Source organism: Enoplosus armatus, chromosome 11 (assembly GCF_043641665.1).
Source record: "Enoplosus armatus isolate fEnoArm2 chromosome 11, fEnoArm2.hap1, whole genome shotgun sequence".
In the NCBI taxonomy this organism is placed as follows: Eukaryota; Metazoa; Chordata; class Actinopteri; order Centrarchiformes; family Enoplosidae; genus Enoplosus; species Enoplosus armatus.
Window position 1 is genome coordinate 6,964,317 of NC_092190.1, and position 27,392 is coordinate 6,991,708.

At 41.6% G+C, this 27,392-nt stretch overlaps 1 protein-coding gene across 1 annotated transcript; it reads right to left on the reverse strand.

Moving 5' to 3' along the window:
• Positions 1 to 223: 223 nt before the first annotated feature.
• On the reverse strand, positions 224 to 26,977 carry znf385b (zinc finger protein 385B). Its single transcript, XM_070914802.1, has 10 exons — positions 26,842 to 26,977; positions 26,382 to 26,525; positions 25,645 to 25,758; positions 5,290 to 5,426; positions 4,994 to 5,104; positions 2,688 to 2,859; positions 2,179 to 2,565; positions 1,555 to 1,739; positions 979 to 1,074; positions 224 to 493 (listed from the first exon to the last, which is right to left on the reverse strand). Exons 1-10 carry the CDS (start codon positions 26,975 to 26,977, stop codon positions 224 to 226), a joined length of 1,752 nt encoding a protein of 583 aa, XP_070770903.1.
• Between the last annotated feature and the right edge of the window lie 415 nt (positions 26,978 to 27,392).

Below are 27,392 nucleotides of genomic sequence, written 5' to 3' on the forward strand. Positions count from 1 at the left end.
GAGAAGAAGATCCAGACAGAAGGAGGGGAGGAGGAGGAGGAGGTGCTGTCCTCTCATGTCTGTTTTTCAGGCCTCAGTCAGGTGAGAAGGTTGCAGGTTTGAATCCCTGCAGCCATGATGGCTGAGCTGATGTCTTCTGGACTCTTCTGCCCCTGCAGCTCCAACAAACTGGAGGTCAGAAGTCAAAGGTCGCCGGTTCGACACCCCACCGCCGATGCTGTCATCAGTAGGGTGTGAAGAGAATCGATCCTTGGCTCGTTCTGATTGGTCCAGGAGCCGGACGCAGGAAGGAGGCGGTGAAGAGCGACGAGGAGGCTGGAGGGCGAGGATGGAGAGAGATGGCGGTGGTGAGGGGTGAGGAGGTGGGAGTGAGGAGGGGGGAGGAGGAGAGAGAGGTGGGAGGGAGCGAGATTGTGGAGGTGAGGGAGGAGGGTGGAGGAGCGAAGGGAGTGGAGAGGAAGGAGGGAGAGAGGGAGGGCTTCACCAACTCCTTCTGAGGAGAAGAGGAGAGGACAGGAGATGAGAGGAGGAGACAAGGAAAGGACACAAGGAGATGAGGAAACAGGAGAGGAAAGAAGAGGAGAGCAGACAAGAAGAGGAAAGGAGAGACAAGAAAGTGGAGGATGAGACAAGGAGAAGAGAGGAAACAAGGAGGTGAGGAAACAGGAGAAGAAAGAAGAGAAGAGGAGACATAAAAGGAAACATGGAGAGGAGAGAGACAAGAAAAGAAAACAAGGAGAGAAAACAAGGAGAGGAGAAGAGGAAACAAAGAGGGGAGACAAGGAAAGGAAACAATGAGAGGAGAGGAGGCAGGGGGAGAGGAAAGGAAACAACACATTGTTGATATATATTAGCATTTGTCTACTGTATTGATGCATTTATTGATTTATTGATCTGCACAATACTGTAGTCAATGTTTCATGCCAATAAAGCTACTTTGAATTTGACTTTGAGAGAGAGTGGTAGAGAGACACTTACAGTGAGTGAGCTGCGCTGCTGTTTGTTATAAGGGCTGTATTTGGGTTTGCCGGGTTTTCCTGCCACTCTGTCTTTGTGCCTCCTGCTGGAGATGTGCTGCAACAACAACAACAACAACAACAACATCAACAACAAACACACTTTGACACTGACAACAAAGCTGAGGAGCCTGTGACTTGTCTGGATGTGTTGTGGAAATTAGTGAAAGGAGGGAAGAGGCAGAGCCAGAGCAACACTTCCTGTCAAGACAGAAGAAACAAGCTTTCTGCCAAAATAGAACTGAAATACAAAAGAATTTCAATATTCAATTGGAGAGAAAACTGATATTGACAAGCAGCCAAATAGGAGCTCTTTCAAAATATGACTGCTCTTTTTAATTTTTATTAGATTGTTATTTATCTGTGGTTATCACTATATTATTTTTTTTATTATTATCATCACATTGTTAACATATGGGGGTGTGCGAAATCACTCCCTCTCTGAAAAAGGCCTATATTATTTTATTAATTCATTGGGTCTGTATAAAGTAATACTAAAACAACGTTATCATACTGTATGTGCCTGCTGTGTTTCTACCTGTTTGAGTTGGATCTCAGAGTTGACATGGACGTCACAGATCTGGCAGTGGAAGGTTTTGTTCTGCAGGCCGGAGCCCTTCACTCCGGAGCTGCTGACGTTCTTCAGCTTGGCTCCGGGTCGAGGATACGCCTTGATCGGCCCGGCGCCGCTCCGAGCCTCCAACATCGTCTTGTGCTTTGAACCTGCAACAAAGACACAAAGCCATACAGATGTTGTTGTTTTCATCCCCTTCACCAACCCTGTCCACTTTTAATCCTTGCTGCTCATTTTTCAAATCCTCCATCAAACTGTCCGTTTGTTAATACATAAAACAAACTATAATGCCATATTTCCATCTCATTTTCCACATGGTTTTCCCTTGTTTCAGGTTGGACTGGCACTCTTTTCATTACATCATCTCATTGCGCCCCATTCTTCTGCAATGGTTTAATGGTGACTCCACAGTAGTGGATGAAAACATGTTTCTTTTGCAAATTAAAGATCATTGTTTTTCACACATGAGATGGGTGGTGTCATGTTAAAAAGCATCAACACATACCTTCCACTGGTTAAAATCAAACATGTGAACGTATAAAATAATGACCCAGATGTCTTTCCATACATCATCTCGTCCCTCCTCACCGGCGTTATGAGCCTCCAGCTGAGACAGAGAGTTGACGGCGACTTTACACAGAGAGCAGTACAACAGCTTCTTCGCTTTCTCCTCCTCTGACTCCACTGAGAGTGGAGCATCCTGGGAGGAGGCCTGGGAAGGAGGAGGAGGAGTGGGGGGCGAGGAGGAGGTGACAGGAGCTGGAGGAGGGGGAGGTGGAGAGGCTTTGGAAGAAGAGGAAGAGGACGAAGGAGAGGAGAAGAGGCCCGGGGCGGGGAGTGCGGAGGGAGGACTGGAGGGAGGAGGCTCACTGCCTGCTCTGCTAGAGGAGGGGGAGGAGGAGGAGAGAGGGGAGGACGAGCGGAGGAGGAAGGGTTTTAGAGAAGAGGAGGAGTCTGTGAGGGCAGATAAGAGATCTGGAAGGAGGACGGGTGAGAGGAAGAAGAAGAGGAGATGGAAAAAGGAGGAGGGAATTATAAAAACATCATCAGCAACATTAACAGTATTCAGATCAGTGTTATTAGTAGATAAAAACTACCTGTGTGCTGATTGGTGCTGCTGTTAGCTGAGACAGGAGGGGCGGGGCCAGCAGGACTTGTGCCACTCCCATTGGTCTCTCCAGTGATTGACAGCTTGACCTTGGCCTTGTTCTCCTGAGACTTGACCTTCTTGGCATGACGACTGCCTCTGTAATGAGCTTCTGCCTGAGACTGAGCAAGAGACATACAGAGGGACAGGCAAAGTTTTACTTTTCTATTTGCTCTTGTTTCTGTCGTCTGGATATAGAGAAGTGAAGTCCTGATGTCACTTCCTGTCTAGGAAGTTCCATGCATTCTTATTCCTTGTCAAAAGCTGGCGACTACATTACCCACAAAGCAACTCAACCGCGAACAGTTCGGTTGGAGATTTGGGTGTGTTATGCTAGTAGAGGTTAATGTAGCCTCAAGCAGAGATGAGGAGAGGCCTACAGAAGTCTGGTCAGCTCACTTCTTTCTAACTACACACAGTGTGCGTGTTACACATCATGGTAGTCAATATCAATGATATCCACCCACACTTCGACTGTTACCTTTCCAACTTTTAGCTGTAATCTCTGCTGTTTAAATAAGACTAAGAGTCGACAGTACAGCCATGCCAGTGGCTCTGTGAGGCTGTACTCGGGCACGGCCGTGCTTTGAACTAAATGCTAATGTCAGCATGCTAACATGCTCTTAGTGACAATGCTAACATGCTGATGTTAAACAGGTAATATTTTTTATTTATTATGTTCACCATACACTTGATGATGGGAATGTCATTAGTTTTAACTCATCAACCAAAGTACTGAACAAATTAAACCGATGATAATGATGATAGTTGCAGTAATCTGTGAGCGTTTACACCTGCATTTACGTGTGTTTTCTCTGATCCAAATAACATACAGATGGCATGCTGACAACAGGTGAAGATGGAGGTCTATTTGGTTATTAGGTCTGTACAGGAGTTTCAGGAGTTTCTCAAAACCACAGGAGTTTGAGAGCCCCTGTGTTGGGATGTATGTGGATCTGAATTGTGATGCAGTGTGTTAACAGTTCACATAAACAGATTATCTCTTCACTGTAAAAAATTGTTCATGTTAGGTGTCACCGCACAGTGTAACAAGCCCAGAGTAACAGTGTGTCAAACACTAACAGACCTCCAGGTCAACAGTGTCCTCATGTGACTGTCTGGAAGCTCTATGACTCAGCTTTTACTCAGCTTATTAAACTAAGTTAATGCTGCCCTCTTTTACTCTTCGACTCTCCTCAGCAGTGATTCATGTTTTCATGTTCACTCATGAATAATTTTAAGAGCTCATACATTCGTTATGTTTGATTGGCATGTCACTAACGAGGCAGCTCGTTACCTCTCAGCAGCTATTATGTAAATGAGCTGTGCGTCATTTACTTTGTTACTGCAGAAGGGTCGGGGTTACACCTGACAGAATAAACCAGTACAACAAAAACAAACTAACAAGCCTTGTAAAGTATTTTCCTTAGTTGCTCTCTGCAGCCAAATTGTCTTTAAAAGAACATCAACTTCAGTCAGTTTAGTCTCTGTACATGTAGAGGTAGCTCCAGTGTGTATTTAGCCTAGCTTAGCAAAAACCGGTTGCAGATGTAAACCGCTGGTCCAGCTCCAGGAAAACTGAAAAAAAAGTGAGAAAATAGACTGCAAATTCTGATCATTTTCAGCATCAAAAATAATTTAAAAAAACTGTGAGATCCTGGCAGGACCGCAATGCAGTTATCAACAATTAGGGCAAGCTATGCTAATGTTAGCTTGCAAACTAAATGTTAATTTTACTGGATGCTAAATTATATTCTCACTGTTCAAAACTGTTTTAATTCTTATCCCAATCCCGAAACCACAGACTTCAGTTGCTAATAAGCTAACATTTGTAAGATAAACACATGTTAACGTATTAGATAACAAACGACAGAGGAGTATGTTAAAGGAACTGTCCAACATTTAGTAAAATCCTCAGTCAGATGAGGAGATGTATATCAATTCCCTCTCTGTGTGTCCAGAGATACAGTAGGTCCACGGTGTATATAGCCTAGATTAGCACAAAAACTGGAATCAGAGGGAAGCTGCTATCATACAGCCCCATTAATAGTGTAAAAAGTGAGAAAATACGTTGTAAATTTAGTCATTTTCACATCACACCACAAATTATAAAACTCTGTGAGGTCCTGGTGGGACTGCCAAGCATGATACCTATTGCTGACCTGACTGCAGATGGATCACAAGAAAGGAAGTGGATCACAGAAGCATAATCAAACTGAAAACTAGACACAAAGAAACACAAACATAGACGCTTACATCAGAGTTGAACCTCAGCTGGCACACGTTACATGAGATGACCTGTTTCTTCTTGGGTACCAAGGTAACACCAAAGGTGTGGTTGATGACAGCCTTCTGCACCGGGTCCATCTGCAGGAGACGCACAGAGGTCAGAGGTCACCTGCCTGCTCAGGATTGGCTGAACAGCGATGACAGAGTGGTGCTGACAAGAATGATAGGTCAGTCTGTACTGCCTGCAGCTACAACACGCTGTCACTGTTACTGTCCCTCACACACACACACACACACACACATACACACACACACAGTCATACCGTGTTGAAGTTTGGGAAAAGTCCAACTGGCGACGTCGTCTCAACAGGAAACGTCAGGAACGGTTTCATCATCACTGAGGGACCAGTGGCGCCTATCAGCCCTGGCAACGCCCCGCCCACTGCACCACACCCACTTCCTGGAACAGAGAGACGGAGAGTTTGAATATTGATTTGAGTGCTCTGCTCCTGGGGCTGATGCCAAGGGGCTGTCCTTTCATAATGGCCCAACAACACCTGGAAAACGTGGCAGCTGGTTTTGAAAACATTATGGAGTTCATGGCAAAACTTAAGTCAGAGAAAAACTGTTTAATTCTTCAGATGTTCTTACAGAGAGCATAAGCATTGCCCCTCTTCCAAGGTAGCCTCGGAAGCCCCGCCCCGTCTGTTCCTTTTCTCATTCACATTTTCTCATTTATGTCTTTCTGACAGACAGATGCTGGAGCCTTCTGTAAATATCACTTTGTGGTCACACAGATGTGTACTTTCTGGAAGAAATGATAAAATGTTTGCCCAGGGCGAAACCAATGTTTAAATATAACATTTCTACAGACTGCACCACTCTGCTTCTTCTTCGTCGATGGAGCGTACGTTATGTCCGCTCAGTCTGTGGAAATGCTGAATTTAAATCTCGGTTTCTCCCAGGGAAAACATTTTATCATTCCAGGCAAACAGGAGACATCTGTGAGATCAAGAAAATACATTTGAAGACACAAAATGTAACGTGGATAACGCAAAATATACTGTTTTGACTATTCCTCTTCAGATGGGACTTCATACATTGAGGCTTTGATGTTAGAAAACAAAGATGTATTAAGTTTTCAGATAACCATTGTGTTAATGTAAGCAGGTCAGTAAATGTCTCTTGAGCTGGTGCGTTAGCTTGAACCTCAACAAAGACATTGCTAAGTGATACAGACACTTCTTGGCAAACCCTCAGAAGAACATATGCAGGAAGTCCATCTCACTCTAATATTTATGTAATTTCAACCTGGAGACCTGAGCAGCTGATCTGCTTTACACTGACAACATGAAGAACATATGGAGCTGCAGCTGTTGGAGGCAGAGAGAGGGGTGATAATACAGAGAGAAAAAGAGAGAGAGAAGGTGAATGAGTGGCTCACATAATGAGTCCAGGTGTCCAGTTGCCACAGGGCCAGTAAGAGTTGCTCTGTCTCAAATCCCCTTCAAACTGTCTTGAGTGTTATTCAGAAATGACAGAATTACCAAAACCTGAACCAAGTTATGGTAGGAAAAAGGTGATGCCTCTGAAGTCCAAATCCAAGCCTAACCCTGCTTCCAGCTGTGTTTGTTCCCAGTTACATATGAGGAGGTGTTACATGTGCATACACAGTATACACGAAGAGTAGATCTGATGAAGAATAAGTGTATTTCTTCTATCTGTGTACATGTATAGTCACAGCTTGTAGAAGCCCTGCAGTGAATTATTTCATAACAGTGTGGGTGGAAACACTGATAGCAACTGAATCAGCCCTGACAGAGGAGGAGGATGAGGAGGAGGAAGAAGAAGAGGATGAGGAGAAGTTTTGGTCTTATTGGTTTTGTCCATCTGTCCAACTTAACTTAGGTAAACCCATTCTGTCCCATTTTAAATACACTATAAACCAGTCAAACCAATTCTAAATTCTTAATGATTAATTCCAACCCATTCACTGTGTCCTATAACCCATTCTAAATGCACTGTAAGCTATTCTAACCCATTGTAACCCATTTTAACCAATTTTAATCCATTGTAAATGCACTATAACCCATTATAACCAATTCTAAATGCAATGTAAACCATTAAACTCATTTCAAATGCACGATAGCCCATTTTAACATGTCTTAAAAAAGTGAGAAAATAGACTGCAGTGAACTTGTCAGTCTCCAGTCCTAACCCTTGTAGATAAGGATTTCAAAGACAGTTTTAGATGTTGATCTGGATAAACTGGATTGAGAGGTGTGTGTTCTCAGATTGACGTTGCCCTATAACCCATTCTAAATGCTTTATTATTTATTCCAACCCATTGCATTATAACTCATTATAACCAATTTTAACAGTGCTATAGGCCATTGTAATCATTCCAAATGCACTATACCCCACTGCTATCCATTGTAAATTAACTATAGCACATTATAACTCACTCTAAATGCACAATAACCCATTGTAAATATCTTGATCTATTCTAATGTACCTTACATGTACCTTTCCATTTTAAATACAAAATAACCCATTCCAAAAAGTATTATCAAATGCAATATAACCCATTTTAAGACATGTTACAAGCCATTATAACCAATTATAACCCATTCTAACGTCTAAAATCCTGTTCTAACCCTTGTAGATGAGGATTTCGAACCCAGACCAGACCAGGCCAGGCCAGACCAGCTGTGTGTGTGTGTGTGTGTGTTTTCAGACTGACATTAAGATATCTGTGGATTAGTTGTGTGCCATGCTGCTGCTCTCTAAGTTTATCCTCATATAGCAGAGCTGTGAGTCAGTGTCTGTATTTATCACTGCAGCTCATTATGAAGTTCAGAACAGCATGACACAACACAGTACTGTAATCAAACACATGTAGCCGGACACATAACAGCTCAGATCACTGTCTGGATCAGCCGTTATTAGCTGGGAGATTATTTAATTTAGTAAAGAGAGATTAGCGTCTATTTTCAAAGATGGTGTAATGTGGCAGCTTGGTGGACCTGTCAAAATAAAAGCTTCGTCTTAAATAATACAGTCACAGTGAAGTAATGCTGGTAAACTGCATCTGAACTCCTGCTCTCTGATTGTCATTACTGAAAAAACAAAAAGGTATTTACACCCACTATAAAGCAGAAAAGTATTCATAAATCGACTATGTCACAGTTTTTATTAGCAGTAATAAGTAGTTTCCAAAGTCAGTTTGACAGTTTGTGTCATATTAGTACAAAACAGTACAGAACATGAATTTACTGTATGTATTTACTGTATTTACTGATGAGTGCACCGTCAGTGTTATGTTAGTACATAGTGTGTACTTTATAGTATATAGGGTTTTCATACAGGCTTTGTGACCCTCTACCCACTGTGGGTGGAAGTTTAAGGAGAAAGTCACTAAACTGATTTAGAAGAGATCTGAACAGATTATTTTACATAATAGACTGTAGTTTGCTCAATAACTAAAAAGAAATACTTGTTTAACTGGCTGTGATTGGTCTTCATAATATCATGACAGTGTTTGACCAGTGGTTTGTTTTCAGCTGCTTTCCTACTGACTCAGGAGGTGGAGGGGATCAGGATCATTTCAGTCACCTTGACAACCCAGAGAACCACTCACACAACACAAGAACCCTTTGGACCTCATCAGGGGCTACTGATACCATCGCAAGAACACCTAAAACATCCAGGAGAACCACTGGAGCTCCCTCAAGTAACCTGGGCGCTTTATCAAGAACATCACAAAGGTTTGAGAGGCAGGGGCTTAAAGCACTTCAGTTGAACCATAATGACGCCTTTACAACCTCTTCAAGCACCACTGAAACTCACTTGAACTTGAACACTTCATTAAGGACCCCGAGAATCTACTCATGGATTACTTAAACACCTCAAGGACCCCTGGAGCATCCTGACGGACAATTGGAGCCTTCACCTGGATTCCTTCAGCTTTTACCAATCCCCTCACCACTGTCTGAGCTTTTATTCAGTGTAAATGTTTCAGTGTCCATCAACACAACACTCAAACATCCACAGATTTGTAGTCTGCACGCTGGTATTTTTAACTGCACTTGATGTATTCATCGTGTGAATGCACGACATACTGCAAATATACTAAGTCTGTAGTCGGACATGGTTTCCTGTATGATCAGTATGAATTGGGGGTATCTTTTAGTATGTGTGTGTGTGATGAATAGTGTGGTGACAGGGTCGTCTTAATTCTGTCCTTCTGTCCTCTGAGATCTGGTTACAACACACACACACACACACACACACACACACACACACACACACACACACACACATACACACACACACACACACACACACACACACACACACACACACGCACACAGCAACCCTTCTGTCTTACAGCAAGTTGCTGATCTAAGAAGCTGCTATAAATACTGCTACACATCTGCTACTGCATTCGCATGGAAGCGGTCTGTAAACCAGTATGAAAACCGGCCAACAACTAAGTAACGAGCCAGACAGTTTTATTTCAGGATGTTGGTGATTGGTCAGAAGATCTGTGAAACGCGGCGCCACCTGTAAACAAACTAGCACTCTCAGTTTAAAGTTTCTTCCCAGGTTTTTAAAAAAACGCTTGGCATGAGAGTGACATGAGCAGTCGGTTATTTGATCATTTTTAACAGGGGGGGTGACCCAGTGGTAGCACCCCCCCTGCCCCCACACCACCAACCAACACACACACGAGGCCTGACCTAATTCTTGATATTATGATTGCGATTATAATTTCGATTTAATAGAACGGCTATTAGGCTAAATACATATGTTGTGTAGGCCTATTGTTTTACTGGATGTGGACATTAAGCATTTTAATAATGCTTATTTTTCTGAACACACCATAGTTTTGATGGTATAAACTTTACCTCAAATTATGTAAGTGGGGCAGCTGAGCGCGGTGCAGTCAGTGCAGGTTAATTCCCTCAGTCGCATTTCCTGCTCCACTTCCAGGTTACACCAAACATTTATAGTGAAAACTATATCTGTTGTCAAGTCTCCCCTAAAATATTGTTACAGGTGGTTTGGTGTTGGGGGGGTGTTTTCAGCAGCATATACGCAGCTAAATGATCATAGAAATATTATAGGAATAGGAATACTTCAGGCGGCAGTGTGTCTTTATGATCCTCTCGCTCTTCCACGTTGCTACTTGTCACTTTGATTATGAAGGTGACACTCCTCTATAGAGTATGTAGGTTACAATATAGTATATAATTGAGTATTTATAGTATATAGTTTGGAGAATATAAAAAATCCAAGACGAAACTGACAGAAGGGCGGGACTGAGAGAAAATGTCCGTCTGCTGCTTCAGCACCACGGACAGCACCATGAATTGATCAAAACACAGTACAGTTAGGCTACTGATATTTCAGAGGCGAACTCTGAACTCAACAAAGCTGTGTTGAGAGCGAGGAAGAGGAGGAGACTGCACACTCCTGAGGAGAGCTCTAACCTTCCAAAATAAATGATATCACCTGTGTGGGAGACCATGGGTGGATGGTGCACCACAGCGAATGAGCTACAATTGCTTCCTCCATTTTGGACTGAAAGGTCAAAGGTCAGCACTGTCAAGACGACTTGGTATTGTTCAACGGTGTAAATTCACGCATTTCCCAAAGTTGAACTTGATTCTTGCAGATTTACTTCGCTCCTGCAAGCGGATTCACTAATCACAGCCATCCCATTGAAATTAATTGATTTTGCAGCAGAATTTCACGGTTTTAAATGCTGGTTAAATCATTATAAAATCAGACCATTTCAAAGTTCCAAAAAAAGCAAAGTGTTTGCTGACATCAGCAGCTGCTGAGATTAAATGGTCTATAAATTGATTCTAAATCCTTTGTGATTCGCAGAGTCCAGTTTCCTGATGGTCAGTCCAGTTTAATCTGTGGCTGGAAGATTTATGATTCTGGCTGCAGTCACGGTCATCTCTGGCATTCACACCTCACACACACACATTTACACACACGCGCGGTCAGTTCTGCTTGGAAGCTCGTATGATGACGACGTAAAAAGGAAAATCTCACTCAGTGCTCCGCTGTACCGTCAGCTGCAGACTGAACCTCCTGTAACTGATCTGACCTGCAGAGCTCTGCGTCATCTGTCATAAACCACCCCCATAATTTAGCCAATGGCTGTGGTTACTAAGAAGCGTGGCTGAAATTGAATCACTCACACGACCCCCTCCCCCGATATATAAATCCAAATGGAGCTGATTAATTTGCGCATAACTTGTCAGTTATTTGCAGGAACTGACACCCAGAACATCCGTGGTGTTTCCAAAGGTTTGAGGGTTTGAAGGGGTGCTCTGATGAGCCAATATGCATCATAGCAGTTTTTCAAAGATCCCCTCCAGACATCATAAAACATTTAAAAATAGCTGTTTGCAAATAGTAAGTTGTGTTGGTCATGGTTTTTCCACAAAAATCTTGAATTAATTAGTTAAAAATTCTTAAAATGATATCTACCCCTTCTCCCTCATTGACAAATATGTTGTGTATGTTACCCAGCACATTGCTGCTGCGCAGCCTGAACCTGCTATGAAAGGAAACAAAATGATGTCTGTCACAATCAGCTGCATGCTGGTTTGAGTTTGGAAAAAATGAAGGAAAGGGAAGAAAAAATGAACAAGATGATTAATAATACTGCCCAAAGAAATCGTCAGATAGGTGTAATTAAAATAAAACTAGCACATAGCAACCGGCTGGCCAATAACAACTGCGCTATGCACTTCATATGTGTGTGTGTGTGTGTGTGTGTGTGTGACAGACAGGGAGAGGCTCTGTGAAACAGTGACACTTAAAATATGTTGAAACAGATATCAAAGTGTCTCAGTCATACCAGTGTATTTCTGAATGACAGAGATACTTTGATACCCTGCAGCAGGAATGAAGTCACTTAATCAACATGGCTCTTTTGTTGTTATACAGACTACATCCTTGACACATACAGTGGATTCACTTGCATCTAACCCTCTTTTGTCAGAGTATTAACTGCTCCACTAAAGAGGAATGGATCACAGAACGTTATGAAACAGGAGTCCATGTTACAAATGCATCTCTGTCCCGTTAGTGACCAAGCTAAGCCTGCTGGCTCAAATTCTTTACCTACGTTAAAGTATCAATACGGTAAAAGTGATACTCCATTATAAGTAAGTCCTGCATTCAAAATCTTAAGTAGAAGTACAGAAGTATTAGCCGAGAAATCTACTTGAACTATCAAAAGTAATAGTACCTATTATGCAGCAGAAATACTTCTGTCAGTGTTATATTGTTATGCACTACATTATTGGATTATGACCACTAATGCATAAACATGTAAGCAGAATTTTAATGTTTGTTTTATAAAATGATCATATGTTTTAAAAGTAACTACTAACTACAGCTGTTTATGAGCAACCCCCTGCCCCCACACCAACCAACACACACACAAGGCAGAGCCTAATTATAATTCAATAATAGAACCACTATTAGGCTAAATACTTATTTTGTGTAGGCCTATTCTTTTACAGGATGTGGACATTAAGCATTTTAATAATGCTTTAGTTTTGAAGGTATAAACTTGACCTTGAATTATGTAACTGTGGCAGGTGAGTGCAGCGCGGTCAGTGCAGGTTCATTTTAAAATGAGTTAAAAGTACAATATTTCCCCCTGAAATGTAGTGGAGAGGAGTACAAGTACCTCAAAATTGTATAGCATTGTAAATGTATTTAGTTACCGCCCATCACGGAAAATGATAAAGTTGTAAGTTGTCCCATCTTAAAGGAAGGAAGGAAGGATTTGTAAACAAAGACCCGTCTATACACACACAGTCCTGAGAAGAGGTCTGATCAACCAAAGAAGTGAAAACAAATGTGTGGATGGACAATAGGTGTGTATGGGCTTTAAATGGAAATTAATCTAATATTATTAGCTACACTCTGACACACACCGACAAGTCAAACTGTCCACTACAAAAAAGTTTTAGGTTGGTATCACACACCTGTCCACCTGTTCACATTGGCTTTTGACAAATGGGCCAAGAGGAATAAACATGAAGTCATATGTTCGGTGGGCCTGAGAACTCAACGCACTGCAACTTAAGAAAACACATACAAATGGTTGTGGGCTCTCAGGGCCACCGTACATCCTTATCATCCGCAATGTATGGAGCTGTGTGAAGAAATCGAATGCTGGTGACTGACTCCAGGTTCATGCTGCACTTGAACTGAACCTGATGTGTTTATTTATCTTCTCTGGTGTCACAAAGAGCTCACAAAGAAACATGTGATTCTGAGCATTATTAGTCAAGACTGAAAGTGGGCTTTATATGTCATAGATATGACAGACAAGTAGAAAAAGAGAAGTCCTTATCAACATCAATAGGGAATTACCAACCAGTGAAAAGGTTGAAAATAAAAGTATTCTTTCAACCTCATTTTCAAAACACAGAAGACTCAAATCTCTTGGGTGAATAATGGTGAACAGTTTACTGGAGAAGAGCTGTGCGACGGAGTATTTCCCGTGGTATAAACGTCAACATATCATCATCCAGACTGCTAGCTTCATTACATCATCATCATCATCATCACAGCAGAGAAAAGAGAAACATCTGGTGCTGTTAATCAGACTGTAAAGTGATTTGAACGCATGGAGTTAAAGTGAAACCGACAGCAGCAGAGACATTTCTCACACAGACAACAGGAAGTGATGAAGGCTGAGGAAGAGGAGGAAGAGGATGGCGATGCAGATGATGACACTTGTTCAAATCAAAGGATCCTACCTGAACCAGATGTCTTTTTTTCTTTATCTCGATCCAGATTTACTTTTTTCTCACCCCTCTGTCTGTATTTATTCTATTCAACTGTAATCCAGTCTGTCCGTCTACTGTACTCTGCTGTTCTCAGTCTGCCCGTGTTACTCTGCTCTCGCCTTTTTACGAACCAAAGAGCAACAGCCAAATGCACCCACCACTCACTGTGTGTTTGTATGTGTGTGTTGTGTGTGTGTGTGTGTGTGTGTGTCAGAGAGAGAGAGTGTATCAGGTGACTGGAGCAAGAGTGGCATGTGTCATCGCTATCTGAACCCCCAAACCATGAGCGTCAGGTGTGTGTTTCTGTGTGTGTGTGTGTGTGTTTGTGTGTCACTTCTTAATCCCCTGCTGCCATTTCCTCCAGAGAGAAGAAACTCTATCCCTGGGGAGAGAGAGAGAGAGAGAGAGAGAGAGAGAGAGAGAGAGAGAGAGAGAGAGAGACATACTGTACACACTAGGAGGGTTTCCATCCACTTGTTTTTTGTGCATTTTCAATTTACGCACAAAAGACATCGCAAAAACATTTTTACGCTTGGCTGAGGTGGAAAAGTTGGTTCATCAAAGTCAAAGGCGAAAACATCTGTGAGGAGCGTGTAACCTTCCTCAGATTAACACATCATGTTTTCCACCATTAGAGGTTTGACTGGTGCTCATTTAATTACGTCATCTCTTTGCGCCCTCTTCTTCTGCAGCGGTTTAATGGCAGCTGACTGGAGAATTAGCGGCGACAACTGTTTATCTCGATGAACCAACTCCTAATATTCACATAGCAGTGACATTCAATCGCATTTTCTTCTGCAGATTTTCATTACATTTGGATGGAAACCTACTGAGAGAGCGAAAAGACGACCCCACACACTATTTACAGATTATATTGGAGGATTAAGGATTAAATTACCCTGCTGCAGTCACTACTCGTGTGTGTGTGTGTGTGTGTGTGTGTGTGTGTGTGTGTGTGTGTGTGTGTGTGATGGGATCAGAGAGCAGTTGTTGTTGGTTCACACCGTCTCCTGTTACACAGAACACAGTGAGTGTGTGTGTGTGAGGGAGAGACACACAAAACCAGCTGCTTCACAGTTATAATATAATACGCATTAAAATAAATGACAAAGTGTGACATCAGATGTTTCAGTTGTTCACCAGTGGCAGGAACTAACCTCACTGTAACTGACTCCAGCCATCATTGAGACTACGTCTACATGACACTGTCTACTTTTTTAATGTGTCCACATCAGTGTTTCCAGGTTGTTTCAGTAGTGACATCTGCCTGCAGTGAAACACCTGAGCAACATAGAAAAAGGTTAAATCTCTCCTTCACAATAAAACATTTGATAAGGAGCAGGAGAGACGTTGTGATGTCGTCTGACAAAATCAACATAAATACAGGTGAATGTTTAAAATGCAGAGATAGTTAGAGATGACAGAAAGTTGTCTTCTTAACTTTACTGGCATACAACCCCCCCACTCTCACTGGGCAGCTTATGTCATTGTTTTGTAAAAGCTCAGTTTCCCAAGTACACACAGAAACACCAACTCTCTACTTTTAATTTTCATACAACTATTTCTGTCACTTTTCATGTGTACAAACGAGTGCAACACCATACCTTCAAGGAAAGGTGGTCCAAAATTGTGCGCTGTTATTGTGTGTTTTAAATCAACGCAGTAGAACCAGAAATATCATCCTTTTTATGTTACCTTCCTTGCCAAACATTACATTACATTACCCACACTTCAACTCAACTGCTGACAGTTCAGCCAGAGATTCGGGTGTATTAATGTTTTACTGCTTCCTGTTGCTCTTCATGATTTGAACCCTGATTCTGTTGCTATTGTTGTCATTTCAGCATCTTACTGTCCTTTGTTTGAATTTATTAAACTGTGGATTCTTTTTTAGATGGTCGGACAACATGGATTGAACACAGAAATCTAAATGTTCAGCAAGAAAGTTCCAGCATGTAACGCTCTCTAAAACCACAAACCGTCATTTTTACATTTCTGTTTGCAGGTTAGAAAAACAATGTAGAACATGCTAATTAGTGAGCTTAGACGTTAGCCTGGGTCATTAGCCTAACTGTTTACCCCTGTTTCCTGTCTTTATGCAAAGCTAGGCTAACCATCAGCTCCATTAAGAACCAACTGCATTTCTTCCCCATAGAGGTAGAGCTAAGTGGAGCCTCTATGGACCCAGTTTTGCGGCATGTCATTACAATACAATGACGTGATCCCTCACTGGCTTCCCACTGCAGCTGAACTCACTGCAGCTGGAGATGAAGCCTGGAGGAACGCAGGATATTAATACACCAGTGATCCTACTGGGAGGAGAACCCGTCTTCCAACCTTCATCTGCATCTTAAACATTCCTTATCCACAGAGAGGGAGAGCGGTAGAGCGACATAGAGTGTGGTTTTGCTGACGGCAGCATTAGACATCACACTGCATTATTATTATGGAGAGAAACACACACATTAGCATAACAAGCCTGTGTGTGTGTGTGTGTGTGTGTGTGTGTGTCTAACTAGGTCACGTTCAGATCCTTCTTCATCCAAAATCACACACATACACACACACACACAAATCAGACCAATCAGGAACATGAAAGCAGACAGGAGAGCTCCAGTCTGAGACTCTATAGCAGAAACTAATAGAAAGAATGTAATCACCTGCAACAGAAATGTCATCAGAAGCAAACCAACATTGTATTGTTGTATCAAAATGTTGCACAGAACAAACAACATACTGAGGACTAGTTTTTCTTTGATTTAGCCTTACCAGTAGTCGAAAACTTTTATTATAGGATGTTTAACATGGTGGACAAGAAAACTAATGGAAGCAAGACAAAATACTTTTACTTTGAAATTACTGAGCACAGTGGAAAATAAAAAGCTGCCGTGTATGTTTATCTGAGTCAAATATTTATCTGAGCGGGATGGAAAATTGAATATCTGCATGCCGAAAGAATCAACAGAGCAACTGCAACTACACTGAACAAGCGAGCAAATCAAACCACACTAAGCAAACTGGGGCTGGTTTCACAAACACAAGACTATGGCTTAGATCTAATTAACAGTTTGAATTTAGATATTTGTCTAAATTCACCAATTTGCCATGAATTCTGGGTAAATTAAGACATTTTTCAAACTGGCTGATCAAGCAACCACATCAAAGCGCTCAGCTCCATTTACTCGAGAAGAAAATGTTTGCCCTCTGGAAGAATTCAGCGGTTACAAGGACGTTTTACTGTGAAAATTCAGCAAAGAATGTAAGACTGTAGCGCAGGTGTCACTGATTTTTACCATGGAAACATGTCTCTTAGTTCAGAGTTAGCCTGGGGGTAGGGTGGGTTATTTTTTAGGCTTCAAATAAGTCAGACTTTATTTTTGTGAAACAGTCTAAATTGAATTACATTCATCTAAAAGCAAAATTAGGATTGGTCTAACACTACAGACCAGTCTAAAATCTCTTAGTGAAACCGGCCCTGGCAACTGCAACCACAACAAACAACTACAAGCTCGAGAAGTACAACCACACTGAACAACCAAAGAGACAATAGAACCTAAACTCCTCGCTTTCAGAGGAAAAACAGAAAACATGGAAATGAAACAGTGAGGGATGAAGATCAGGTTTAATCTGCAGAACTAAAACCAGACACACACTGGACAAGGGAAACCATTGTGTGTGTGTGTGACAGACACAGACGCACACACTGTGCTGTGGTGATGAGCAGTAGTGTGTGGGTAATCACAGCAGTCACGCCATCTATAATGAGAGGAATGTCAGACAGACAGTCAGTCAGACAGACAGGAAGTAGTCACAGATTCGGTGGACCAATCACAGCCTTTATTTTCTCCTAATCAGATATGCAGTTTTCCTCCAGGAATCTTCTAGAAGTTCTCTTTGTAAAAGGATCCATAATGTTTGTTAAGATAATGAAATTCCTGGAAAACTTCAGATGTCAGGACTCCATATTGAGCACTCATGAAGATCATCACATTAAAGAGTGAGCAAATAAAGCAAGAGAGGCTGCACCGTGTTGTAGCAGAGATCTGAAGTGAGCGAAATTCTGTTTTCCAGGCTAACTCCACAGTTTCTACTTTACCTAATGTGCCTTTTTGCTCTGCACATAAAAGGTCTGAGTGGGATTGACAAAGAGAAGATGATGGTTGATGGAGATTTTTATGGATGGCAGTGTTGGTCTGTCTGTCTGTCTGTCTGTCCATCCTGAAATATATCAACAACTACTGGATGGATTTCTATGAAAGCTAAACACATGCATGTTCCCCTCGAGATAAATTTTAATAACTTTGGTGGGTAATCCTTTCATCTAGTATCCCCAGCAGGTCAAAATTAGAATTTGTATTTAATATTTAATAACATGCTAAACTAAGATAATGAATATGGTAAACATTATAATTGCTTAGCATCAGCATCATTTTAGCATTCAGTTCAAAGTACTGGTGTGTTTAAGTACAAAATCACACAGCCGCTAGCATGACTGTAGTGTTGTTCTAATACACCTTGATGCTGTGATATCCAATATCATATACTAATATCTGAAGATCACTATCGGTAGAAACAAAGCAGCCTGCAGAATGTTATCTTATCTGGAAGGTTTCCACAGTGTTTTGATTACACTGATACGTGATACATGAATGTTTCTAAATACTGCAGATTTAAATTACACTTGTTGGATTTCCAAGTAATTTATAACATTTAAAATTCAAAAATAACCATCATCAAATACTAAAACTATCTCTTATTGTAATTGTATTACAAATATCTAGTCTCATAACATTAACCTCTATTATCAAAATCAGCTTCCATCACATCTTCTCTTCATCAATGGCACAACTTTTACACCTCAGCCAAGAAAAAAATGTGTTTAGAGATATTCCAGCTCCAAACAAGAACAGATCAATAGAAATGTACTGATTGATTGATCAGATTAACACCACAACAAAGTAGAAAATTATGAATAATAATCGTAAAATAATTATGAACAGCTGATTCTCTATGACAAAGACAGTTTTCACAGGGGAACCACCATTTTTAGACTGAACACATTGTGGTCAGAGAGACTACAACCTCAGATTAAGGTTCGAGTCCAGGTCACAACCTAAGCAGCTAAATTTGGAGCTCAAACACAAATAGACAGGAGAAGGATTTCCTACCTCGACTCGGGAAACTACTCCACATCATCGACAGGGAGGCAGCTGTCTCACCTCCTCCTCCTCCTCCCTCTCCCCTCTATCATCCGCTTCCCCAATAGAAAAAACCAACGAAGAGAAAACCCAAAACAAACAGCCAAAAATCGCCACCTGACTGTCTGTCTGTGTGAACGCAGAGGGACATGTGTGTGTGTGTGAGTGTGTGTGTGTGTGATAGAGGAGAGCGACCAACACACCGCGAGAAAGAGACAGAGTGTATCTGAATCACTGAGGTGATGATATTCAGGGTGAACGGTGATGACAGCCCCTCTGTCTCAATGGAAATCCCTCTTTCTCTGTCGCTCTATCTCTGTGTCGCTCACTCGCACTCAGCCAGTTCACGGCATCGTGATTCGAAAAAAGAGAAGAGGAGGAGAGAAGAGAGGAGAGGAAGATACAAGCTTTTAGTTATTTCATTCTCAAGAACAAAACACAAAATGAAAATAGACAAGAAGGAAAGAAAACAGATGGAAACAGCAGATGAATAAACCAACAAAGGATTTAACAAAATAACACAACAGGGTTCAGCGAGTTAACTGCCAAACGTATAAATGAAAAGCAGGAAAACAAAACAACCAATAAACAGGACTGGAAGAGCAAAACAACACCACCTCTACTAGTCCTCCTTGTTCTCTACCAGTGCTACCAGTCCTCTACACGTTTACAAGTCCAGATGTCTACTAGTCTCTACCAAGACAAACAGTCCATTACTATCTTTTCTATGTTTTATACTGTACCATGGCTAGTCCTAGTTCCACCAGTCCTACCCGTTTTCTACTAGACCTCGACTAGTCCTACAAGTTTTCTACTAGACTTTGACTATTCCTACTAGTCCTCTACTAGTTCCATGACTAACTAGTCCTACTCTCTTCTTTTATCTTTTCTATATGTTTTAAAGTAGTGCCTTGACTAGTCCTAGTTCCACTAGTCCTACCAGTTTTCTACTAGACCTTGACTAGTCCTACCAGTCCCTTTATTGGTCCTATCAAGCAGTCTTCTGTCTTTGTCTTTGTCTTCTAGTCTTCTTTTCTAGTCTGCTATCAATTCAACCAGTCCTCTATCTTCTCCACAAATTACTACTAGACCTTGACTAGTCCTACCAGTCATCTACAAGTTCCACTAGTCATACCAGTTTTCTACTAGACCTTGACCAGTCATACCAGTCTCCAATCCCCAGTACCAATACCTTTACCTCTTCCACTGGTATTAACACTTTTCTACCAGATCATGACTAGTCCTATCAGTCCTCTACTAGTTCCGCCAGTATTACCGGTTTTCTACTAGACCTTGACTAGGTCTACCAGTCCACTAATCCTACTTGACTAGTCCTTCCACTCTTTTATTAGTTCCACTAGTATTAAAAGTTTTCTTCCACTTTACTAGTTCTTCTAGATGCTTGTCCTGCTAGTCGTTTACTAGTTATTTAGGATTTCTTCCAGTCCCCTACGAGTTCCACCAGACCTACGGATCCTGTGCCAGTCCTGTCCATATAGTCCTCTAGCAGACCCGCCAGTCATCTTTTTTTTCTACTAGACCTAAACTAGTCCTACTAGTCCTCTACCCATTCTGCTAGCCCTATCAGTTTTTTATACCACTGCTTGTTATGCGAGACCTCCACTATGCCTCTACCAGTCATCTACAAGTCCTCTACCTTTTTCTTTCCTACTTCCAGTTATGTGCCACCAGTCCTCTATCAGAGCTCTACTAGTGGTATCAGTCCTCTACTAGGTCTGCAACTTCTTCTGTTTTCTACTTGTCCTCCACCAGTTGTACTAGTTGTACTAGTCCTGTACTAGCCCTACCTCGTTTCTACAAGTCCATTATCCTACTAGTCCTCACCAGTCTCCTGCTGTTACAGCCACAGTCTTACATGCCATTGAACCCCACCAAACCCACATGTAGGTTAGTTTTATAGTAGTCCTCTACCAGTCCTACCAGCCCTCTACTAGTTCCACTTGTATTACAAGTTGCCTACTGGTGACCAAAGAAGTGGGTCATGTGGATGCAGTGCAGGTTCAAATCTGGTCATATACCGCCATCCAGACCCCACCTCCCTTCCTCCCCCATCTGAGCCTAATGTCATCCCCGTACAACACAATGAGTGTGTGAATCTGTCAGCAGGGTCTATTCATACACTGCTGAATACATCAATGCAAGACCACACATCAACACCTGCTCAATCCCTCCATCTCACACACACACACACTGCTACAATATGGGTCTATTAATAACTGTCTATTTCTCAGCTCATTATGTATGGGGTATCAGCAGGACAACATGTTGACCTTTATTAGCCCAGGAGAGCTAATTAGAGCTAGCTTACACACACACCACTCACATGAAAAGGAAAGAAAAAGGTGAGCTGATTTTGACATTTCCACTGTACTAAAGACACAAGCAACACCGAGGCTCTCATTAAAAGGAAACTTTACATTTTACCCTCCGAAAAAAATAAACTCCAGTATCCTCCTCAAAACACTTCATACATAATTTTCTTCAGCCTATATTTACAGCAGTACAACGCGTTAGACGGTCATAGCACATTAGTGTTGTTGTCTGGAGTGCACAGCAACAGCCCACACTAAACACTGGAAACTACAAGGGGAGAGGAGGGGAGCTTTAATGTTGTAAATGTTATTAGTCTCATGTGAATGAATCTCTTCATTTGCACTGGGCATGTGGATCATGGGAATTCACTTCTGTCATTAGTGACTGAGTGTGTGTACGTGCGTGTGTATGAGTGTGTGTATGAGTGCGTATGTTGCCTCCTAGTGGTAAAACTGCCACTGAGGAGAAAATACAACTATGAGCGTATTCAGTGAGAGCAAGAACTGCATACAGAATATCCCCACTGTTTAGCATGAAGGTAATAGTTCTCTCAGCTCCCCATTGTGAGTGCATCTCCTAGTGCTTGTGTGTTTGTAATTGTGTATTTTGAAAGTGCATTTTTTTTTAATTCATTGATCGATTTAGTTTTAAATGTGTGTGTGTGTTTTCACCTGTCACCATGTGACTGGCAGTGGTGGAAATTACATTTACTCAAGCACTGTATTTAAATACAATTTGAATTTGTTTATATGTCTACTCCATTCTGCCACCTGCAGCTGGTTTCAGTTGAACATTCTGTTGCTCATAGCAACCACTACTGGCACAGTTCTATAGCAGTTACAGTTTATTAACTGACATTGTTAAATCCACCATTTTGTCAAATCTGCTTGAGGGACAGTGTAACTAATTTGACAGCCTGTCTATACTCTTGTGATTCCAGACTTCTTGTTACTGCACTTTGGTCTATCTCTCGTCTTTTTTCTGACATTTATCCAATACTGTTTTCACAGTTTCACAGTTGTTTCCAGTAAATACTCTGAATGCCACTCCTGTCTTCAACCTTTATTGGAAGTGTGTTAAGTTCACTGCATAGCTGTAGCTGTGCACCTACACACATAGTGTGGGCAGGAGAACTCCACTACTGTTCAGAGGGAAATATTATACTTCATACTACATGTACCTGACAGCTGTAGTTGCATCTTTACAGATTAATATTTTGCACACAAAACATATGATCGATTGATAAAATATGATGCACTGTCATAGATTAAATTACCCAACAGTATATAAAGTAGTTAAAATTAGCTCCACCTTCTCCAGCTATAATATTAAAATACTGCATACACATCAGTGCATCAGTAATAATAACACAGTAATGTAATATATAATAATATAACATGGATCCATTATTCTACCTAATAAGTACTTTTACTTTTGATATAATTGAACCCTTTAAGTACTGACTGTGCAGATTTTTTAAGTTTGATTGTTCATGTAAGAAGAAAAAGAAAAGAGTAATTTACCCCTACAATCAACTGAGTGATTTCTATATCATAACCAATACACAATAACACATATGAAACAACTGATTCCAGCAGTTTAATATGAACGTCATTGATTGAGGAGCTCACAGATGGAGTCGACTGTCCCCCTGTAGCACAACTGTTTGTATTGGCTGTGATGTCATCTGACCTGACTGCTGATAGGCCGCTCAGCCAGCCAGGTCACTGTCACACACACACACACACACACACACACACACACACACACACACACTCAGCCTGGCCTAGAGGAGCTGAGTTCAGGCCAAAGAGCTTTTCATGGTCGAGCGAGCATCATGTAATGGACAGAAAGAGAGAGAGAGAGAATGACATGACCATTCAGGCTGAGTGGTGTGTGTGTGTGTGTGTGTGTGTGTGTGTGTGTGTGTGTGTCCAGTAGGGAGAGATTTAATCTTTAATCAGTGTTATTGTAGCCTGTACACTGATATGGACACACAGTATGTAATTACAGCTGTGTGCATGTGTCAGTATGAGATTGTCTTTCAGTTTCCTGTCTCTCCTGACATCATCATCCCAAGTACTGTAATTAGATGTGTGTGTATATGTTTGTTTATTTTTTATTTTCTTATTTCTTCTTTTTGGTGATTTTTTTGTTGACAAGTACACTAGTCTTAGTACACTAGACTAGATAGTATTAACAGTTTCTACTAGGCCTTGACTAGTCCTACAGGCCCTCTACTTGTTCCTACCAATTTTCTACCAGATCTTGACCAGTCATACTAGTCTTCTACTAGTTCCACTAGTATTATCAATTTCTACTAGACCTTGACTAGTCCTAACAATTCCTTTACTAGTCCCACCAATCCAACCATGACCTTGACTAGTCCTACCAGTGCTCTACTAGTTCCACCAGTATCACCAGTTTTCTACTAGGCCTTGACTAGTCCTATCAGTCCTTTATTTGATTTGATTTGATTTAATTTAATATTGTGCAAGTGAATTTGTCTTTTTCTCGTCCAACCTTGAAGTCAGCTCCACTCAGGACTAAAACAGCAGATTTCCAATGGAAGTGCTGCATTGTGTTTTTGATCAAGAAAATATAATAAACTGGATGATTCTCATAAAGATGTAATCACAGCAAATTATTGTGGAGACAGATACATTAAGGGATTAAAACCAAATATGATGGTAAGAATATGATAAGAATCGATGCATGCGAATTTAACGATGTCCTTGAGAAATGTGTGGTTTTGGAGCAGTGCTCCGTCCCAGTTTAATGACCTGCTGCTGTCTGCTCCACTTTAACTCCTTTACATCTCACAGCAAATTCTCACTCTGTTGACCAGCAATTTGACTTTAAAAACTGGGTCTGAATCGCTGAAGATGCTCGGAAAACTGTTCCAGTCACGTCTGATCACAAAACCAAAGACGGTCAAGCAATGTGAAAAGCTTCAACTGTAAGTTCAGCAGCAGAGGGCGCTGGAAATTCTTAGAAACCTGCTGCAATAATGAAACCATGAAAAATCATGAGAACACTTTAAGACCACTTCATTACACTGAAGACTTTGAACCTAAAATATTATAGCTAATACAATATGACAATATGGACAATGTGGAACTGAACAGTCACACACTCATAAACTGTATCAATGTGAGCGTTGTCCAATAGCCACTGATATGGAGATAAACTATCTTTATATTAAAGGGATACTTCGACATTTGGGAAATACGCTTATTCACTTTCTTGCCAAGATTTTAGAGGAGAATATCAATACCATGTCTGTGCATTAAATATGAAGCTACAGCCAGCAGCCAGTTTAGCAGTTAGCTTAGCTTAGCACAAAGATTGGAAGTAGCTAGCCTGGCTATGTCCAAAGGTAACAAAGGTAACCATGTCATTGTCCTCTGCACTGTCCAAAAATTGGGGGATAAAAATATAAAAAAGAGTCCTATGCTGTTCAACCATGGATGTTAACACCCTCAGTTTAAAGCTGACATTCAGCAGTTTAACCTCATAGTAATTGTTTCATTACAAATCCAATATTCTGGAGTGCAGAGACAATACTTGACTAGACAATAGGAAAAGTCACACAATCACCAAACACCAAAGTCATTTGGATTCATCGTCTAGGAACCATGAATGTCTGTAAAAAAAACAGTGCCAATCCATCAAATAGATGTTGAGATATTTCACAGTGAAAACTTTGACTTGATGGATGGTGCAAGAAGAAAAGTCATTTCATGATAATGGATCCAATAGTTGTTAAGATATCCCAGTTTAGACCTGAAAGTGGTGGACCAAACGACCAACAGACATTGCCATTCCTCGAACCGTGCCTCTGGCATGACTAAAAATTTCACCCCGTCACCATGACGATTGGGCTTTTGGGCAGAGCTAACGATCACTGCAGTGATGATCTGAGTTAATACAGGGTCAGTTTATCCTTTTGGGGGTCAATCTGAGATCCAACACACACAGACACACACACACACACACACACACACACACACACACACAATCGGGCCTCTTCCACAGAGCAGCAGCTGTTGATGATGGATGAGCCAAGTCACTCTCACTCAGCAGACAGACAGCTCTTAATGTCCCTCTGGTTACTGTGACAATGTGCATATCTTTCTACAACAGGTACAGAATGTACATGCATGTCAGGTGTAGGCTCTGCAGCGTCAAAGCCTACAGCTGACATGACAACTTCACAGAAGACGTGAGACGACGCAAAATGTTTGATGAATCAGTCACCGTCGGCAAAGTACACCAGGAGTAGTGGAAGCAGTAGTAGCTCTGGTCCTACCTGCAGTCGTGGATGGAGCACTGAGGCCCGGGTTGGGGCCTGGGCTCGGAGTTAGTCCTGTAGCCTGGGAGCTGAGCCCTGTGGCCTGAGGAAGAGATCTAGACTGTGCCCCTGCTGGAATCAAAGACATCAAGACCCATTAGGACATTGGAGTTGACAATAATAAAGACTACTGTTACTGCCACTGCTACCACTGCAAATGATGTTACTACTGCTGCTGCTACAGCTACTAGTGCTACTGCAACTACGAAAACTACTACTGCTGCTTAGAGTTCTGCTACCCAACCCAACAAAGTATCATGTGAGATAAAGATAAAGCTTCAGGGTCAGGTCAGGTTCAGGTTATTTTCAAATGTAATTTGTGTATTAAGAAAGTTTTCTCTTTTTCTCTCACTGTGCCAAAGTAGTAGCTCGTGCATTGCATTAGCCAGGCAAGCGAATGATCAATAATGTTCGAAATAAAGCAGAAATAAAGCAATAATATAGCTTCAGGCCTTGGGTCAGGTTTGGTTCTCAAATCTGGCAGTGGCAGTTGCATTCGGGAGCGTCGGGTCTTGAAGACGTGGGTATGGGCCAGTTTCGGGTCTTAGTTTTGGCCAGTGCATAATTTACTTCTCTTGTTATTGCTACTACCACTCTGTTCACATTTATTTTAATATTATTTTAGCATTGCCTCATTAGGTGTTAAGAACTACTGCTACTGGTACAATCAAACAACAGAAGTGATCATAATGTACCTGCTGCCTGTTGTCCCGTCTCTCCAGCCTGGAGTTGTCTCACTCTCCGGAGGTGAGACCTGCCATTGTAGTGCACCTGGGCCTGAGCAGCAGAGGTCAGCTGCAGGTTACACACTTCACACAGCGAGTAGGCCACGCCCTGACCTGGAAGAAAGCAACAAGGATGTTCAGACTGTAGGAGAAAACTATAGGATGGGTCAGACTAGGAGAAAACTACAAGGATGGCCAGACTGTAGGAGAAAACTACAAGGATGGGTCAGACTAGAAGAAAACTACAAGGATGGGTCAGACTAGGAAAAAACTACAAGGATGGGTCAGACTGTAGGAGAAAACTACAATGGACGGTCAGACTGTAGGAGAAAACTACAAGGATGGGTCAGACTGTAGGAGAAAACTACAATGGATGGGTCAGAATGAAAGGAGATAATAAAGAGCATTGGTGCTGGAACATGTCAATCACCTCGGGATGGTGTCTGCTGGACAGAGAGACTGATGGTTGTAGGCATGGGCCTGTCCATCAGCTCTTGACACATCCCTCCAAAGGCAAAGATCTGCCCACTCTCCAGGAGCTGAGAGGGGCTGAGAGGAGTCTTCATCTCTGAGGAAGAAGAAGAAAAAGAGAAACAGACATAAATGATGATCACTGATGCTGGACATCCTTTATAGTTATAGTTTATAGTTGATATAGAAAAAACTGTTGAAAACTAAACACATAATGGGTATCCCTAGCTATTTAGAATTTATAAGCACTATATTCAAGTAATACGTTACCCAATATTGTCAAAGTAAGTCTGTGCTAATTTTTCAATAAACGGTGTGAACCTCTTGTCCCATTGTAGAGCTAACATGGTAACTGGCAATTAGCAAGCTTGTTAGCTCTGAGAGCTTTTTCTCCCTCTTCAAGAACACATTTCATGAAGACACCCAGATGACTTTCACGGTGTCACCTTCTGTTGTGACCAGGCCTTAAGAGTGATGATCTGCCACATTCAGCAGCTGACAAGGTCTAAT